The following is a 17,710-nucleotide window of genomic DNA, read 5'->3' on the forward strand; positions in this document are numbered from 1 at the left end:
CGCCGCTGAAGTACCAGCCACTGGTGGAATTAATTATGAGCCTTGGATATAGGCTAACGTGAAGTTGGTCCTTGTGTTTGGGAACCTTGGACACATACATAAACGAGTCATGCGAGGCTTGAAACTGTGAGGATTATGCAAAAAGAGTGCCAAGAGAACATGGCCACTGTCTTTGCACTCTTTTTGGAGACGGAGATGTCACATCTATCCATAGAGACTATGGACTTCATCATAGGCCTACTTGCCAATCTGCAGAGTATTTCCATTCATGTTTGGATCTGTATAATCCTTCCCTGTGTGGCGATCCAAATAAAAGTACTTAACTGTGTGTGTGTATGTGTATGTGTATGTGTGTGTGTGTGTGTGTGTGTGTGTGTGTGTGTGTGTGTGTGATAAAAAAAATAGGCTGGGACTTGGAAATGTATTTAAATTAACTAAAATTAGCTACTTTTTTGTTACCAACTGTTGATAAATCAACAAATGTAGGCCTATAGACAGAGTGCGAAAAATATAGCCTAGGCCTACTTGAAAGTATTGTAGTTTTCTTTCATATACAGTATGTGACGGAGGTTTTCCTGCAGAGTTGATCCTCCTCGGGCCGCGAATCTGCCACCTCGTCAACTACATCGGTTCGGCAATGGGAGTCACAGTACAAGCATGCTGAGCTACAGGGCCAGTCCTTTAGCCCGACGCTACCGCACTGTGTTGAGGCTTCGTGAGGGAGGTTTACTAACGTTCCATGCCGAGCTCAGCTAGGGTACGTTCCGTTGAGATGGAGGTGGTGCACAGCATTTTGGGTACCAAGGCAGCGAAGTCAGCATCTGATGCTGCCCTTACATTTCACCGTTACACCCACAAATGCAGTCAACTGCCAAGGGAGGAAATAATGCAATTTTTCGTTTCGATCCACACTTCATGCCTCAATGTCCAGTTAGCTCACTGGAAGGACAGTTGCCTTCCCGGTTTCGAACGGACCCCTAGTTGGCCTCTGTTAGGCCTACATAGGCCTATACAGCCTATATATACTATATAGGACTTCAAAGGTGTTAGGAAGCGGGATCGGTAGACCTGAATGGTGGGACATGAACTGTGGTCGCTGATGTAGCAATGTAGTAGCCTAGTTTGAGCTAGGGTAGGATTGAAAGAGTTTAAAGGGGCACAATGTAGGATAACGTCGTTTGCGCGTGCGGCATGCCTGTCTCAAAATCTACACAGTAGGCCTAGGCCTAATGAGAAAATGCTGTTTAAATAAACTCGCTGTGAGACTGTTTTTCATCACGCAATGCCAGCAGTTGATACATTCTGAATACGGTATGTTAGGCAATGTTTTAAATGAAAAGTGTTTCCCACGACACTCGTTCAGACCGCGTTGTCAAAAGTTGCATGTGGGGATTTCTGACAGCGGACCGTGGAGGTGGTCGCAAGAGCCATCGTTCACTTAGGCCTTCTAATGACTCGCATAAACATCGTCTGACTTGGGACCGTGACTAATTAAACTTTTAATCCTACCTGGAGCCCTTTAAAAAAACGTTATAGGCTAGTGTATAGAGGGTCTCTACCTATATACATAGGTTTTCCGTTTACAAACATTGTGCTGTGAGGAGGGGCAAGATGCTAATGTGAGCCCATTTTTTGAGTGACAGCACGTGTCCAATAATCAGAGGTTGTGTGCAGCCGGGTCGTGCAGACAGGGATTGTTTTCAAACGGGAAGCCCATATACCAATAGAGTTCTTCAGTAACGCGGAAGCATGTAGTAGATTGTAGCATAGCCTTTCTACCTATAATATATATCTCTATCTCTATAAATCCTCTCTGATTGTAGTCTTTCATGTTAGCATTTAAGGACTTCCTGGTTCGTATCGGCTTCCGGCCTCCATTGGGAATGAATAGGGGCCAGTTTCAAATAAGCTCCGAGTGCAAGCACGCGCTTAGCGAACCCCCGCAAACTGTCGAGGGTGTTAAAAATAGGCTGTAGGTATGACATGGTTGATCATTTTGTGTCAAACTTCGACATAAATACGATGTTGCGTCCATATGCTAAACCCGGAAACTTTTGGCGACTACAGAAGCGGCGCCTGTATCTAACGTCATGTACGTGCGGAGGGTTGTACCCATGGCAACCAAAGGAAAGCATGTAGTTCGGAAGTTTTAATGATCAGAAAGGGGTTAGCAATATTGAATTATAATCGTCATGATTTAACATGTGAATACACCAACATGATGATACGATCCGTTCCACTAATGAGAAAGGGATGCGGGGACACGCTAATGTTCGTTGTTGCCGTGCAACTTATATTTTTGCCAAACCTGAATCTCTATGGCGTTTTGCAATGTAAAAAATCGCCATGGAACCGGAAGTCCAAACGCTGCATACAAGTTGACGTCAACGCTGAAGAGCTCTATACATTGGGGTTTTTTGTTTGTTTATAAAGACAGTGTTGTGACGAGGGGCAAGACATTGGCAGCCATCCACGTGAGCTTATTTTTTGACCGACAGCTGTGTCCGACAATCAGAGGTTGAATTGAACGCAGCCAGGGGAAAACACAAATTTAGAACACATCTACCTGTATACCTAATGCTGGGGTGGGGAACCTTTTTCATTGGAGGGGCCAAAAAAGAAGTAGGCCTACTCTAAGCACCATATGAACACACAAACCAGGATTTCCCCCTGCCCTTAAGGCCTACGTTGAAGGCAGAACCTTTAAAACAGACCCCACCTTCTCTAGGTCCCCTGAATATCACTTCATTGTACTGCAAATGTAATTTCTAAGATTCCTTAACAAAAAATGTCATATTTCACACCTCCGTTGCACCCCCCTAAACCTCACTCCCATCCAGGTCAACAACCAGTGTATCTGAGGTGTTCCCACACAATCCGTCCCCCTCGGGTCTCCTGCAACCTCCTTATCAACACAACAGTTCATGTATGGGAGGCACAGCACAATACTGATGAGCTAAAAGACCAGTTTGATAGGCCAGGAGGATTTGGGAGGGAGGTCTGTTGGTCTTGATCTTCTCACATTGAAAAAAAGATTTCGTTAATGAAGCTTCTGTAGGCCTGTCATTATTCAATATTTATGTGAAAAGAATTACTTCTTAGTGTTCTCAAGTCAGATATGTATATGCAAATTCATCTTTTAATTAATCAAAGCCTCTAATAAATTTGATTAAAAATTTTCATTGAGTCCCAGCCCTAATTTTTCTATATAGGACTAATTTCGATGTCTATTTAAATTTAACGCATGACAGACTCATGACCCCTTTGTGTACTGCCTTGTCCATTTGCTTTTGTCTTGACTTTCTCTTGATTATTTAACTGTTTGCCACATACCCCTGATTGGTTTGGCCTAATTGGTTATGCGCTTCCCCTATGTAAATCTGTAGACCCTGCACCTGTGTCAGATGGTTCTGTCCTGCTTCGAGAGTGTGCTCTGTTTTTCCTTCTTGTATTCTGTCCACTTTTTTTTCTGCCAAGTCCTTTGTTTTTGCAATTTTGGATTTTTTTTTCTGTGAAGAGGTTTATTTTTTCTTGAAGATTTATGGACTGCCTACTGAGCATTTTCCTTTGTTGCCATTTGAACAGCAGTTTTTGACATCTCCAAGCGTTTGTCTTTTTGTTGACTTTTATGGACTGCATCACTTTAAATCTTTGAGTGCTCTCCCTTTTTGTTGGATCATTTGGTTTCCCTGTGTGAATAAAAACCTCTAGATACAGCAATTGGGTCTACCTGTGATAAATTCCATATGGTGGAAATGACAGTTGGTGTGGTGGAAATGACATTCATGCTGATTGATGTGGACAAATTGTCACAATTAATTTATTTATTGTCTATTTCATTAATGTTTATGAATAGTGTTTATTTTACATGTCCATCACATGCTGCCATTTCTACCATCACAATGTTATTTCCATCACATCATGCATTTTTAAGGGGAAAAATCATCATATAAAACTTGTGCAGCTATGGTTTCTATGCATTGGTCATGTTACCAATTTTGTGTGCACAGCACATTGTTTGTGGTGTCATGGATATGCATATTCAATCAAAGCAAAATAAAAAAAATATATACAGCAACGGAAAAATGAGAGATCACTTCGAAATGTTCATTCTTTTGTCCTGATTTTCCATTATGTAACGTTGTTTCATTCTATAAACTACCAACATTTCTTTGGAATTTCAATGAAAATATTGTAATTTAGAACATTTTTGGCAAATAGCCTACTGTAACTACAAATGGTCTAACACATAAGATGAGATGATTTCAAACCTCAAAGGCAAAGAAAACAGGATGGTATTCACTTCAGAACAACATAAAAGTTATGTTTGAACTTATAAGAGTTCAGAAATCCATATTTGGCGGAATAACCCTAGATTTTTTTAATCACAACTTTTGTGCATCTTGGCATGCTCACCCTCAGATCATCACCTATTCTCTGCCAAATTTCACAGCAGGTGCTGTGGTTTGTAGACCTCAGGTCTCTATCTAACTATTGGATGACCAGGTGTTAGATTGGTTGTGAAATTTGGTCAAGGATTGGTGATGATCTGAGGGTGCTTCAGCAAGGCTTGAATTGGGCAGATTCAACTTTGAGAACGATGCATCACTGAAGCCACATACCTACATCTGTATATCTTGGGTCAAAACTTGCTCCCTTTTATTCTGACAATGCCCCCGAACGCTGGGGACTGTTGTTTTAGAGAAGGGCAATGCTCCAGCCACTCAGCTTGGCCAATCAAGCTGTGGATGGATTACTACCACATCAATACCCTGACATAGCCAGCCCAGACCCCAGGCCCAAACTCCCTTGACAACCTCTAATGTGATCAAGAGGAATCTGGATGGTCACAAGCCATCAAAGCTCAGCAACTTGAATTCTTTCAGGCCTGGAATAAAGTGATCCAACAATGTGAAAGACTAGTGGAAATCATACCAAAATTCATGAAAGCTGTGACTAAAAATCAGGCTTATTGCACTAAATATTGATTTCTGAACTCTTCCTAAGTCAATATTTTGCTATTATGTCAATATTATCTTGTTTTCTTTACAGTTTTTGAGGTCTGGAAACATTGTATCTACCGGTATGTGTTATTTTGACCATGTGTAATTTCCTGCAAATAAATGAGCTGAATGACAAAATTCAAACGAAAAGTCGTTTGCACTTTATGAAATAACAATGTTTGGTTTACTCAAACACAAACCTATCAGTAAAATCTGAAAAACTGAAAATGTCATGGTCTCTTAATATTTCAACAGCTGTATATCTTTAAATCATTTCAGTACAACCACTTGTTTCGGCACATGATGGAAAAGCGAAACATCAAAAATATTATCCAAAACATGCAATTTATTTTGTAAAATTCCCAAGGCCATGAGTGCACATAATCCAAGAATGAACATAGCATTAGTTAATAATTAGCTAAAGTCACCACTAGAGGGACACATTGTCCATGTACACTTCTGAGGAGTCGCAGTACTCCGCCTGTTTGAAAGAAAGCAGAGCTCTGCACGCACAAGCACAAGCACAAGCACAAGCACAAGCACACGTGCACGCACACACACACACACACACACACACACACACACACACACACACACACACACACACACACACACACACACACACACACACACACACACACTGTTGTGGAAGGGTGTCTTCAGGGATCATTGGTGGGGTATGCACAAAGCCTTAAGTCTGAACCTCAAATATAAGAAAAGAAAAACACAATGTTTCACAATGTTTTACCATGAAAATCATTCAAAAGGAGAGACCGTGTGTGTGTGTGTGTGTGTGTGTGTGTGTGTGTGTGTGTGTGTGTGTGTGTGTGTGTGTGTGTGTGTGTGTGTGTGTGTGTGTGTGTGTGACTGAGTGAGTGAGTGAGTGAGTGAGTGAGTGAGTGTGTGAGAGAGAGAGAGAGAGAGAGAGAGAGAGAGAGAGAGAGAGAGAGAGAGAGAGAGAACCAGCCAGTCCTCCTGTTACATGATGAAGTAACGGGTCCCATATCCACTTCAGGGACTCCATTTCTAATTCCAGCACCAAACTTGACGCCAGCTCGTGCTGCAAAGGGTCCAGCTTTGGCCTCTGCTAAATATGCTCCGGCACTGACACCCGCATACTTCCAGCATATTCCAGCTTCAGCATCTGCCCCAGCAAGTACAGCATGGGCCTGCAGAGGGGTGTTACTGATGCCTGCTGAAACTTTAGCCACAGATGCTTCAGCTCCTGCAACACAAGGAATGCAAGAAAAGATCAGGTCATCCTGGGCTTTATCGTCTAATTCACAGACACACACACACAGACACACAGACAGACACACACACACACACACACACACAACCTACCTGCCCGTACCCCCAGCTCCCCCACTCCAACTCCAGCATGTGCTGATGCTTTATACATCGAAGCTCCTGCCTGGGCTTCCAACACATCCTCCACCAAGCCAGCGCTGGCATTGGCCTCAGCCACAGAGGCAGCAGCATCCGCTGAGGCTCCCACGGGTGTGGCGATGGCAGACGCAGAGGCATTCTTTACCCCAGCACCTGCTCCTGCAGACAGGTACCTTAGACCTGCCTCCTCCGCCACACACACGTTAGCTCTTTTGTAGTTTTTACCCCCGGTGCTGGCCTGATGTCCTACACCGTGATGGAGAAGAACTTTCTCTGCCGCAGCACCTCCTACACCTGCGGCTGACCTCACTGCTAGGTTGGACATGACAGCAGTAGGCGGGGGGTGCAGTTTGCTCGGTCTGTAAAGTGGCAGAGACACTTGTGGTAAGGACACATAGCAGCAGATATTCATCAGTAATATCTAAAGCAGTGGTTCTTCACTGGAATACTCTTGGAGACTACACTTTACATGACTTCGTGACCCAGTTTTTTGATATGCTGTCGGAAACTGGTTGATTTATTCTAATTATCAAAAAATATTAATATAACCATGCATTTGATGGCATACATACAGTATGTTTTGCATCAGCGTTTGTACTTTATGCTGACATGACAGTAATTTGTTCTTTACTGCATTTTGTCTCAATTTGAGACTGGCAATAAAATGGAAAAATAAAACATTTTTACAACATTGCTCCGTGACCCACTTTTGTGTCCTGACCCACCAAGAAACACTGATCCAAAGGCCTGAGGTCCTATCACAGGTCTCCACTATCAGGAATACTAGAATGGGACCCAAAAGCAGACTAAAATCCGGAGAGTGCTGATTTATTTTGCTCACAGGCAAAAAAGATCTTCATTCAATGTTAAATGCAAAAATCCTCTCTCTCTAGGTCGTCCTCAGATGAGCCTTCCATCGTTACTTACAGTCATCCTGATTCTCCATACATCTTTTCAGTTCGCTGGTACCCATTTGATGTTTCCCATAGTACCAGTTTGCTAGCTGGCAGTTGTGGGTGCCTTTGGCAATGTCCTGCAAGTCACATTCTCCTTACAGCAATCTTCTCTGGCCTTTCGAGATAGAGACACCGCTCAAACACTAAAATGACCGGCTCGGCTTGGAGATCATTTGTAATGATATAGCGTGTCCGTGTCTCTTGCCGTTTTTTCGGTTTTGGCGATTTTGTTCAAGTTTGGGTCCCCATTGAAAACAATGGTAGAACCCTCATGAACAAAGGTTCCGCCACTCTACAGATTAGAGTGTAGGAGGCTTTTTCGTTCACAAAACATCAACACTTTCACCTAGAAGTTTAGTTGACGCGTTGTTAGCGAGCTCTATGGGATGTCTCCAAATTGTCAAAGTTTTATCTCCCAACTCCCATTACTTTTTAAATGGCAGGTGTGTAAAAACGACAGGGCTTTTCCATTGCTTTTCCCATTGAGTCTTGAAGTGCCCTTTTCAAGAGGTCAGCGCATGTTGATTTTCAAAGTTATATCATATGCAGTGTTCCTTAGCCAACTTAAACTACCATGTTTGTCATTTAGTATCAATGGCAAAGGTCCTAGATCACAAATATGGAGGTTGTGAGTTCGAATCCCACTCGGACCCATGTTGATTTTCAAAATTATATCATATGCAGTGTTCCTTACCCAACTTAAAATACCATGTATGTAATTTAGTATCAATGGCAAATGTGCTGAATTAGAGATATGGCGGTTGGGAGTTCGAATCCCACTCGGACCCATGTTGATTTTCAAAATTATATCATATGTAGGGTGACCAGACGTCCCGGTTTGACCGGGACTGTCCCGGTTTGGAGTTGTGTGTCCCAGGTCCCGAGCGAACCCTCTCGGGACACAAATATGTCCCGGTTTTGGCCACCCACTACATTGCGCCATGTCTATCAGGGTAAATACATGGAAAAGATTACATGTTTACCTGCCACAATTAATGGCAGCCAGCGCTTGTATAGAAAGTCTGAAGGAGTCAGTTGCGATTTGTCATTCCTCCCTCTAAAATTGATTAGAATGCAGGAAATGGCATCTAAAAAATACAAATTTTCCTGGGGGAGGACCCCCAGACCGTCCACCAAATATTGCCCTTCAGTCACGCACAAAGTGTCCCGGTTTCAGACTACAAAAATCTGGTCACCCTANTCATATGCAGTGTTCCTTAGCCAACTTCAAATACCATGTATGTCATTTAGTATCATTGGCAAAGGTCCTGGATACAGATATGGAGGTTGTGAGTTCGAATCCCACTCAGACCCATGTTGATTTTCAAAATTATATCATATCACTGATTCTTGAAAGTTTGGCAAAAACATGTCCCTGCAGTAAAATATTAATTCTGTTGAAAATAAACTAAATTTTCACAAACAAAATGAACCCAGGTAATGGCCAAGGGGTCTGTCACACGAATACATTTTTGTTTGAAATATTTAAGTGTAATTTTATTACTTTTCATGGCTATAAACCTGTCCACACCCTGTAAAAACGCCTGTCCCAAGGACTGGCATCATCATTTCAATTGACTTAAAATACAAAAATCACTAACAGAATTGAACAATATCACCATGATGTGGAAGACCATATTAAAGTGGTTCTACAGATGTGCACATAGTGGATGTAAAACAATATTTACTATTATTTACTGATTGCTCAAAATGTGTCCAGCATATTGGTCACCACCGTCAGATTTTTTCTAAAAGACAATAAAATCAGGTATGCACAAGGTAATTTTCATTACTGAGGACCCCTTTTCAAACCTTTAGCTCTACTGCCTACTTCACCATCACTGAAGCTCCTGTAAGTTTATTATTTTGTCCTCAATTTGTTAATTTCTTTGGACACTGGTACTGTCCCAACCATAAACTGTCAACACCGTCGGGGGTTTTAATAGTATTGTATTACATTAATGTTAATAAATATAATTTTTTTCAGAAAAGGTATGAAGCACCCAAGAAAACAGAGCGAAAATGAAATGGCTAATGTGAACAAACAATGCATAATATTTAAAAGAGTGCTTTTTTGTCTCACACCGTCAGATGTCACCACCGTCAGATTTTGTTCTGCTCATCATGTTGTTCCATATTATACTAAATTGTGTGCTGGTTAATGAAACATTACTAGGCATGTTAGTAATAATAGCCACCACTGAGGTGCATTTGGAGGTTTTTTTGTCAGAAAACCTGACGGTGGTGACATCTGATGGAGTTCACCAAAAAACACATGTTTTACGTGTTTTTGACATGTTTTAAGAATATGCATACAATAAGTATCTACAGTTATGTTGAATTGTTAAAGTAATTCACTTTAATACAGTAAACATGTGTTTTTACTTCTAATTCTGTCTGCCGCTGTTGACAAAACAAGAAAGAGCCCATTTTATTAAAAATGTTAAACATGGGGAGCTTGGCCAATGCATTCACTGCACAGCCAAGACCTACATCTATGATAATACACCTCTATATTTTGGATTTGAACAACTTAAAAGCTGTTTTTACCACATTTTCAACAACCAGTGGCTTACTTCCTAGATAATATCTAACTAATGAAGTAAAAACACATGCTCATACTGTGCACACACAAAAATAAAGTGTTTATGCAAGATGCCATTGACTTGAGAGGGCTATTTATTTTGCTAAATGCAGGTACTAATTAGGCCACTTTCACCACTCTCAGATTACTGTCACCACTGTCAGTTCTTAAGTCACCACCGTAAGAAGGAGTTTTGGACATTTTAAAGGAATGTGCTTACAACATTTTCCTTATTAGTTGTTGAAATATCAAAGTAATAGCCAATTTAAGCCTACACGAATATTTGTGAAATTACAAAAAAATGTTTGTTGTATTTAGGCGTTAAGTAAGCATCGTATGACGGTACATATTTTAAAATTAGAACACATGAAACAGTATTAAAATAGAACAAAAGTGAATTTTCAACATTTAAAGGCATATGTGTGAACCAAAAAAATACACATAATCACTTAAAAACTCCAGATACATATGCAACCAAATCAATACAATTTTAATAACTTTTAATTGTGTCTGACGGTGTTGACAAAAAACAAGGTATGATCGGAGAAAAGCCTGATTTCTGAAAAAAATACATAATGGGGAGATTGGCCTTGTGCATTTCTGAAAAGCCAAGACCTTAGTCTACGAGGATATACCATATAATTTTGTAATTCACTTTGTTTTTTTCTGTCAACATTACAACCTGTTTTAGCCACTTTCTCAAGAATCAGTGATATGCATGTGTGTGTATGTGTGTGTGTGTGTGTGTGTGTGTGTGTGTGTGTGTGCGTGCGTGCGTGTGTGTGTGTGTGTGTGTGTGTGTGTGTGTGTGTGTGGAGTCTGCAAACCACCAACAGATGCATGATTGTAGGCGAGGGAGACACTTTACAATGCTTTCATATGGACACAGGGGAAACCAAATCGTTCAGCTCACTGGTGGAGTGAAACCGAAGGTGTCGGTATCTATCAGGGAAATTAGAATAGGGTATCATCTAGCGGGCGACAGCAGCTCGCGCATTGGCCGAGCGGTGTGTTGGGTGTGGTGACATCATCCAACCTGGCTAGAGGAGCACGCGACATGGGACTCTACTAGGGAAGTGACGCTCTTCATTTACGCTCACAACAACGACAAAGGGCGCGCGCAGGTATCTTGCTGTGTTGTGAGGTGAGGTGTGTAGGCGGTAAATCATCATCCCCGTCCTCGACACCGCTGGACTGATCCGAATCTTCCACTTTTCAAACTGCCCACGAGAGAAAAGTTCAGAAGTTTGCAGTTCGACAATTCGGAAGGTGCAAGGTAAGAGTCGGTTGATTGATGGCGTGTTGTGATGATAGTAATCGGCGCCCTGCCATTGCGCACCTGTGCGCTACTCTTGCTGTCTACGGCTATAACCTCAGGCGCTGGCTACTCTAGTACTGCACAATATTGTCGCTATCTTCACCAAGATATTCGTATATTCTTCTCCCCCCCCCCCTCTCTCTCTCTCACTAGTAGGCTATCCACAGTAGGGCAATTAGTTGTAACCATATGCTGCTGTGCTGTGTTTTTGTTAGTAGGCTATGTAGGATAGTTAAACAAAGAGTGTAGGCTACTAAGCACCCAGCTACTGTCATCTCTCAGATGCTGTGTTTCTCTCATATGTCCACTATGTTATGTTACAAGCAAGTGAATACCCTGCTCTATACACACTAATGTAGACAATATTAAAGTGAACACACACACACACACACACACACACACACACACACACACACACACACACACACACACACACACACACACACTGACCTTAACTAACACACAATGGGCTAATAATGTGAATACCCTACAACCTGCATATGCTACGCTAATGTAAACACCAAAGCAGCCAAGTAAGACACCATTTCATGGGAAACCAACACCCTTATGTAAACACTGCAACACTACTAATTAACTAGTGCCCTTAACTAAGAGACTCCACAGTGGTCGCAATTGAGAGATGGGCTACTACAGTGGTCCTAGCTAAGACAATACTGAGGTGAAGTGAATAAGATGCTAGTCTGGAAAGCTACACACTAAACAACCACCAGTGCACCACACCAGCTCTAAATAAGACCGTAGACCTACTGACATGACCATCAGAGCAGACTAAGAGAATAAACTCCCAGGCAGCATGGGAAGCCTACATGCTGTAAACATTCGAGCAGGGGTGGGGAACCTTTTTCATTTGAGGGGCCATTCATCCGAGGTCCGTAAAAGTCCTCCGGGGGCCGTACTATGAACACAAACCAGGATTTCCCCCTGCACATTAGGCCTATATTGCAGCCACCTTTTAAAACAGACCCCATCTTCTTTAGGCCCCTTGAATATAACTTAATTATATTGCAAATGTATTTTCTAAGATTCCATTACAAAATATGTCATATTTTATGTGAAGCTGCAAAACGTTAAAATTACATCGGGGGCGGGATAAAACGGCCTCAAGGATCGCAAACGGCCCTCGAGACATAGGTTCCCCACTCCTGGAGTAGACTAACTAAGAGTATGCTAACGTAAACACACATCAGCCCTATCTAAGACAATAGGAAAGTAAACATATCAGCCCTAACTCTGCATGAGGAACCTGTTGAGTGTGGGAATGTACCATACTGCGACTGAGGAACCAGTCGGACCAGATACAGAGTCAGGCACAGGCATGCAGCTGACATGGAGGGTGTGTGTGTGTGTGTGTGTGTGTGGGGGGGGGGGGGGGGGGGGGGGTGCACACTGATGCATTGATGACAGAGTGTGTGTGTGTGTGTGTGTGTGTGTGTGTGTGTGTGTGCGCGCGCGTGTGTGTGCGTGCGTGCGCGCGCGTCAGATGACCGCAGATGTCTGGGTCTACTGGTGATGCAGCATTCCTCTGTAATCAGCTAGCAGTATCCATAGCACCTGCCCGGTACCCTGATAGCAGTGACCATAAGCAGCATGGAGTGGTGTCTGTCTGTCTGTCTGTCTGTCTGTCTGTCTGTCTGTCTGTCTGTCTGTCTGTCTGTCTGTCTGTCTGTCTGTCTGTCTTTGTGTTAGTCTGCCTGCAGTGAGCAAGTATTGCCTGCAGAGGGAGCCACACACAAACACACATAAACACACACACACCAGTCGTACTCACACTTGGTTTTGGCCTAAAACACAGGGCTTTCTGCCATCTCTGGTTGCACTTGACAGTGTCACCTCTGTCACTATGATGCTGCTGGCCCCTTAATCCTGTTACAAAGTCTGACACTGTTACGTGTCTGTACCTCCAGTGGGATTTGCTCAGGTTTTGTTTATGTATAGTAGCCTAGTCAGTAGTTGTTTAGTAATTCTATTGAAGATTATGTATAATATGTATAGAATTTAAATGGTTTTTGGTGTTTTCTGAAAAGTAGCTATTTTGGACATACAAAGTTTCCGCCCAACATTGACGATATGGGTATATTTACTTGTATATGTGCTCTTTGTGGAGTAGCTTTGAATCGCATTGTACTTGTAAAATACCAAGAAAGGCATTTCTATTCTATCGATCTTAACTGTATTGAGTGTGGTGTTGTGTTGTGTTGTGTCCAGCAGGAGGCGATGCGGGACAGGCTGAGTTCGCTGCGCTCTCTCTCCGGCCAGCAGGGGGCGTTGGAGAGCAGAAACTCATTCGACAGAGACTCATTCAATGGGGACTCCTTCAACAGAGACTCGTATAGCAGGGACTCATTCAATGGGGATTCTCATAGCAGGGGCTCATTCAGTAGGGATTCTCATAGCAGGGACTCATTCAATTTACATAGTAGAGACTCGCGTAGGGAATTGCATAGCACAGACTCGCATAGGGATTCGCATAGCACGGACTCTCGTAGGGATTCGCATAGCAGAGACTCGCGTAGGGAATCGCATAGCACGGACTCGCATGGCAGGGACTCGCGTAGGGACTCGCATAGCAGGGACTCGCATAGCAGGGACTCGCATAGCAGAGACTCCCATGGCAGACACTCCTTTAGGGAGTCAGTCAGCAGTGAGTCCTTTAGCCATTTGACTCTGGGAGAGGAAGAGGAGGAGGATGATGGAGAAGAAGAGGAGGAGGAGGAGAGAAGAGAGGAGCGCAGCGGCAACACAGAGGAGGTGGAGCAGGTGCTGCAGGAGGCTCAGGAGGTGCGACGGGAGATCCAACTGCTGAAACTTGACGTCAAGGTGTGTGTGTGTGTGTGTGTGTGTGTGTGTGTGTGTGTGTGTGTGTGTGTGTGTGTGTGTGTGTGTGTGTGTGTGTGTGTGTGTGTGTGTGTGTGTGTGTGTGTCAGGACGATACAAATTGCTTGACGCCAAGGTGTGTGTGGTGTGTGAGTGAGTGAGGCCTGAGATATGCCTGCTGCAGGATACGTGTGTGTGCATCTAAGCAAACGTGTTGCCATGCAAATTTTAAGTAAATTTTGTGTGTGGTGAAGTATTGAAAGAACCGCGAGGGGCGATGTTTTGAACTTCTCTTCTGAGGTCGCGGTATCGTCAAACAATGGTGGAAAATATTAATGAGAGCCCCATTGGCTATCTGCCCCCCAGGTGATCCCTCTAGCTCTGATACTTCTGCAAGGAGTAAGTTGAGTTACACAGCAAGCATATGCCGGGCCTAACTGTGATGTAGTCATGAATGTAATTCTCCATGTGCAGCAGTGGCCTCCAAATGGCTGCCCACGGGCCATATCTGACCCTGACATGGCAAACATTTGGCCCGCCATGAGGCTGGAATAAATGAAAATGTCTGTGGCCATACAGTCGGGTGATTTGCTTGGCCCTCAGCTTCATTTGCGATGCATAATTTGGCCCTTGGAGAAAAATAATCGGAGACCACTTTGATGTACAGTATACTATATATGAAGAAATTAACAATGGAGTAAAACTGACCTCGACTTTGTCTTTGACCTTTTGAACTTGTCTTTGACCTTTTGACCTTGTAGCGTCTGCGTGATCAGAACGCGCGGCTCCTGAGTAACCCCTGCGCCACCTCTGAAGGTCATCAGGATGCCAACGCCATCGGGCAGGAGATTAAGACACGCGGAGAGGAGGTGGGCGTGTGTGTGTGTGTGTGTGTGTGTGTGTGTGTGTGTGTGTGTTTTCTTGATGATTGTGTGTAATGTTGAAGATTTTTCTGTGCGTGTGTGTGGTCTTGATGATGATGATGATGATGATGATGATGGTTTGTGTGTGTGTGGTGATGATGATGATGATGATGATGAGGATGATTGTGTGATAAGGATAATGATGATGTGTCTGTGTAGTGTTGAAGATTTTGTGTGCTGATGGTGTTTGTGTGTGTGTGTTTTGTGTATGTGTACTCAGGTGCTGGGTCGTCTTCGTCAAATGGATGAGCGTTCTCGGCGGCGAGAGGAGGAGCTCGGTGTGAACGCGGTGGCGGCGCGAATCGGCCGAACGCAGTACGTCTGCCTTAGCAACGGTTTCCGAGACGCCATGAGGGACTACCAGCAGGTAACACACACACACACACACAAACTGACAGTGACTCTGAGTAACAGTCAGTTTTGTAGATGTTTCGCTGTTTGGTAGATGTTACATGGATTATATTCGTGCAGTACTTCGCTAGTCCATATATGGTCAATGTTGGTTCACAGAGAACAGAAAACATTTCCAAGGAAAGCATGTGACATGAACCATGTGACTTTTGCGCCTCACAATTCTGGATCATTTTTCTCCCACAAACGGCCTCCATGGCCATACTACACATTTAAACACCTTAAGTTTAAAAGGTATGTTAAGTATGCCTTCTGAGGAGTAGTGGTCTTTATGAGGTTAAGTTGGTACACATTGTTAGGAGCAGTGGCCTTTAGTTTATGAGGTACACTGTCTTGGGAGAAATGGTCTGAAGTACAGGAAAAAAGCTTTCTAAAAAGCAATAGTCTTGGTGGTGAGCAGTTTAAGAACTAGAACCATTGATAAAATTACAAAAATAAATACTGTAACACTTAAGTAGAACAGGACAATATTCCAAGTACTCTGTATTAGGAACTATGGTCTCTGGTGTATTAGATAAGCTGACTTAGGAGTGATCTTTTGCTTTAACTCAAGAGAAGAGCCAGCGGTAGGTGTGCTGCAGGGTCCCCTTGCTAAAGTGTGTGTGTGTGCTCCTCAGGCGGAGACGAGTCATCGCGAGGCGTGCTCCAATCACATCCGGCGCCAGATGGAGATCGTAGGCCGCGACCTGTCGTCCGAGCAGCTGGACGATATGATGGAGAGCGGACAGTGGAACGTCTTTGCTGATAACCTGCTCACTGAGGGCAAGACCGCACGCACTGCCCTTAACCAGGTACATTGTACTGTACAGACTACACGTTTAAAATGATGCTGCACTCTCTAGGTCGTCTTCACCACGACCACCACCATCTTTGGAAATAACCTCGATGTCCTCTCCTGCAGTTAAATAATTGAGTTTATCTTTCTTCTCTTATTCTTGATGCTACTTCTATTTGCAAGCTAGCAATTATCATTGGATCTTATGAGTCCAGCTAGCTGATGCCAGCTTGAAGGTAAAATTTCTGCTGCCAGAGTCAGAAAATGGGCTAGAAGTACAGGAGAAAGGTAAAACTCAATCATTTAGCTCAAGGGAAGGTGTAAAATGAGCTTATTTCCAGAGATGGTACAACACTACTGAAACCAGGTACAGTACAGAGTTTAGCACGGGACATCAAGAATACACCTTCAACCTGGTACACAGATAACTAGGCGGTGTAATAATTAGCACTTTACGGTTCTGTCATTCCATGGGTGTCTTGTGGTCTCATGGTTTTCTTGCTGTAGTTACTGTACTATAGTTCTATAGTAGCAGTCTAGTTAGCGTTCCAGAATCCCATGGCTCCATATGTAGTTGTATGGTTCTGTGCTATAATAATTAGCAGTGCAGCAGGGAAGAGGAGTGGCCAATGGTGACTTTGTGCACTACGCCTTCAGGTACAATTTTGCATCAATTTCACCAGTTCCCTTGCTTGTTTCTCTGTTCTTGGCAAAAGTAAAGCAGCAGACATGTTGCTTTACTGCCAGGTTAGGGTAAGAGATGGTCAGGGCACAGTAGAGCATTTTCACGTGTAGCAACAGAAAATGGCCGCAGCAACAAACCTCATCACGTGACAAAAGTGATTTCCCGCTGAGTTGAGGACCATGACTTTCCTTGCAAATGCGTCACACCTCAACACGGAATGCACTCTCATGAAATAAATTTGCCTTTACATGATGCCAGTCTGTGAAATGCTATTGGTAATGGGAACAAGACAGGTGAAGAGCCAACGTAAATGGGAATGACCAATTCCCTTCTCTGTCTGGTCTATGTAAATGGAGCTGACCTGTTGTGTTGTGTTCACTAAATGGTAACGTCCAACTCAGTTCTCTCTCTGTGAAGGGAAATGGCCAATTACTTTTTTTCGACTAATTACGAATTGATTGATGTAAATAGGAATGACATGTTTATTTCTCTCTCCGGCATTGGTGATTTCCAGATTGAGCGTCGGCACCAGGACCTTCTGGATCTGGAACGGCGTATCAGGAGTGTCCACGAGGTCTTTCTGGACGTGGCCATGCTATTGGAGGAGCAGGGTGCCATGGCAACAAGCATCCAGCTGACTGTTGAGCAAACCGAGGTTGCTACAGGAGACGCTGTCGCCAAGATCGAGTCGGCCAAGAAATACGACCGCAAAAACCCCTTGAAGAAGTTAATGTTCTGGAGACGCTAACACAAACACACACACACACGACAGCAGAAACCCTATCAAGAAGCTCATATTTTGTCATGTATGCGTGCAGTGCACACAAAAAA

At 43.4% G+C, this 17,710-nt stretch overlaps 2 protein-coding genes across 2 annotated transcripts; one reads left to right on the forward strand and one right to left on the reverse strand.

The window, feature by feature from the left end:
- Positions 1-5,433: 5,433 nt before the first annotated feature.
- Positions 5,434-6,735, reverse strand: LOC134444935 (uncharacterized). The gene is made up of 3 exons (XM_063194109.1): positions 6,348-6,735; positions 6,048-6,228; positions 5,434-5,506 (listed from the first exon to the last, which is right to left on the reverse strand). Exons 1-3 carry the CDS (start codon positions 6,715-6,717, stop codon positions 5,434-5,436), a joined length of 624 nt encoding a protein of 207 aa, XP_063050179.1. The 5' UTR covers positions 6,718-6,735.
- Positions 6,736-13,812: 7,077 nt separating this feature from the next.
- LOC134444934 (syntaxin-11-like) lies at positions 13,813-17,699 on the forward strand (the record flags this gene model as incomplete). Its single annotated transcript, XM_063194108.1, has 5 exons — positions 13,813-14,088; positions 14,847-14,954; positions 15,229-15,375; positions 16,037-16,210; positions 17,394-17,699. Coding segments are annotated over 5 exons (939 nt in total), but the record flags the coding sequence as incomplete, so codon positions are not given.
- Between the last annotated feature and the right edge of the window lie 11 nt (positions 17,700-17,710).

Source organism: Engraulis encrasicolus, unplaced genomic scaffold, assembly GCF_034702125.1.
Source record: "Engraulis encrasicolus isolate BLACKSEA-1 unplaced genomic scaffold, IST_EnEncr_1.0 scaffold_870_np1212, whole genome shotgun sequence".
NCBI classification, from domain to species: domain Eukaryota; kingdom Metazoa; phylum Chordata; class Actinopteri; order Clupeiformes; family Engraulidae; genus Engraulis; species Engraulis encrasicolus.

What these genes read in the sequence shown, in the direction of transcription:
- LOC134444935 (XM_063194109.1), bottom strand. Translation starts at nt 6,717, where the DNA reads ATGTCCAACCTAGCAGTGAGGTCAGCCGCAGGTGTAGGAGGTGCTGCG. An exon ending in GGAGCTGGGGGTACGGGCAG is followed by an intron (nt 6,229 to 6,347) that starts GTAGGTTGTGTG and finishes CTTGTGTTGCAG; the next exon opens with GAGCTGAAGCATCTGTGGCT. An exon ending in GCAGCACGAGCTGGCGTCAA is followed by an intron (nt 5,507 to 6,047) that starts GTTTGGTGCTGG and finishes TTGTGCGTGCAG; the next exon opens with AGCTCTGCTTTCTTTCAAAC.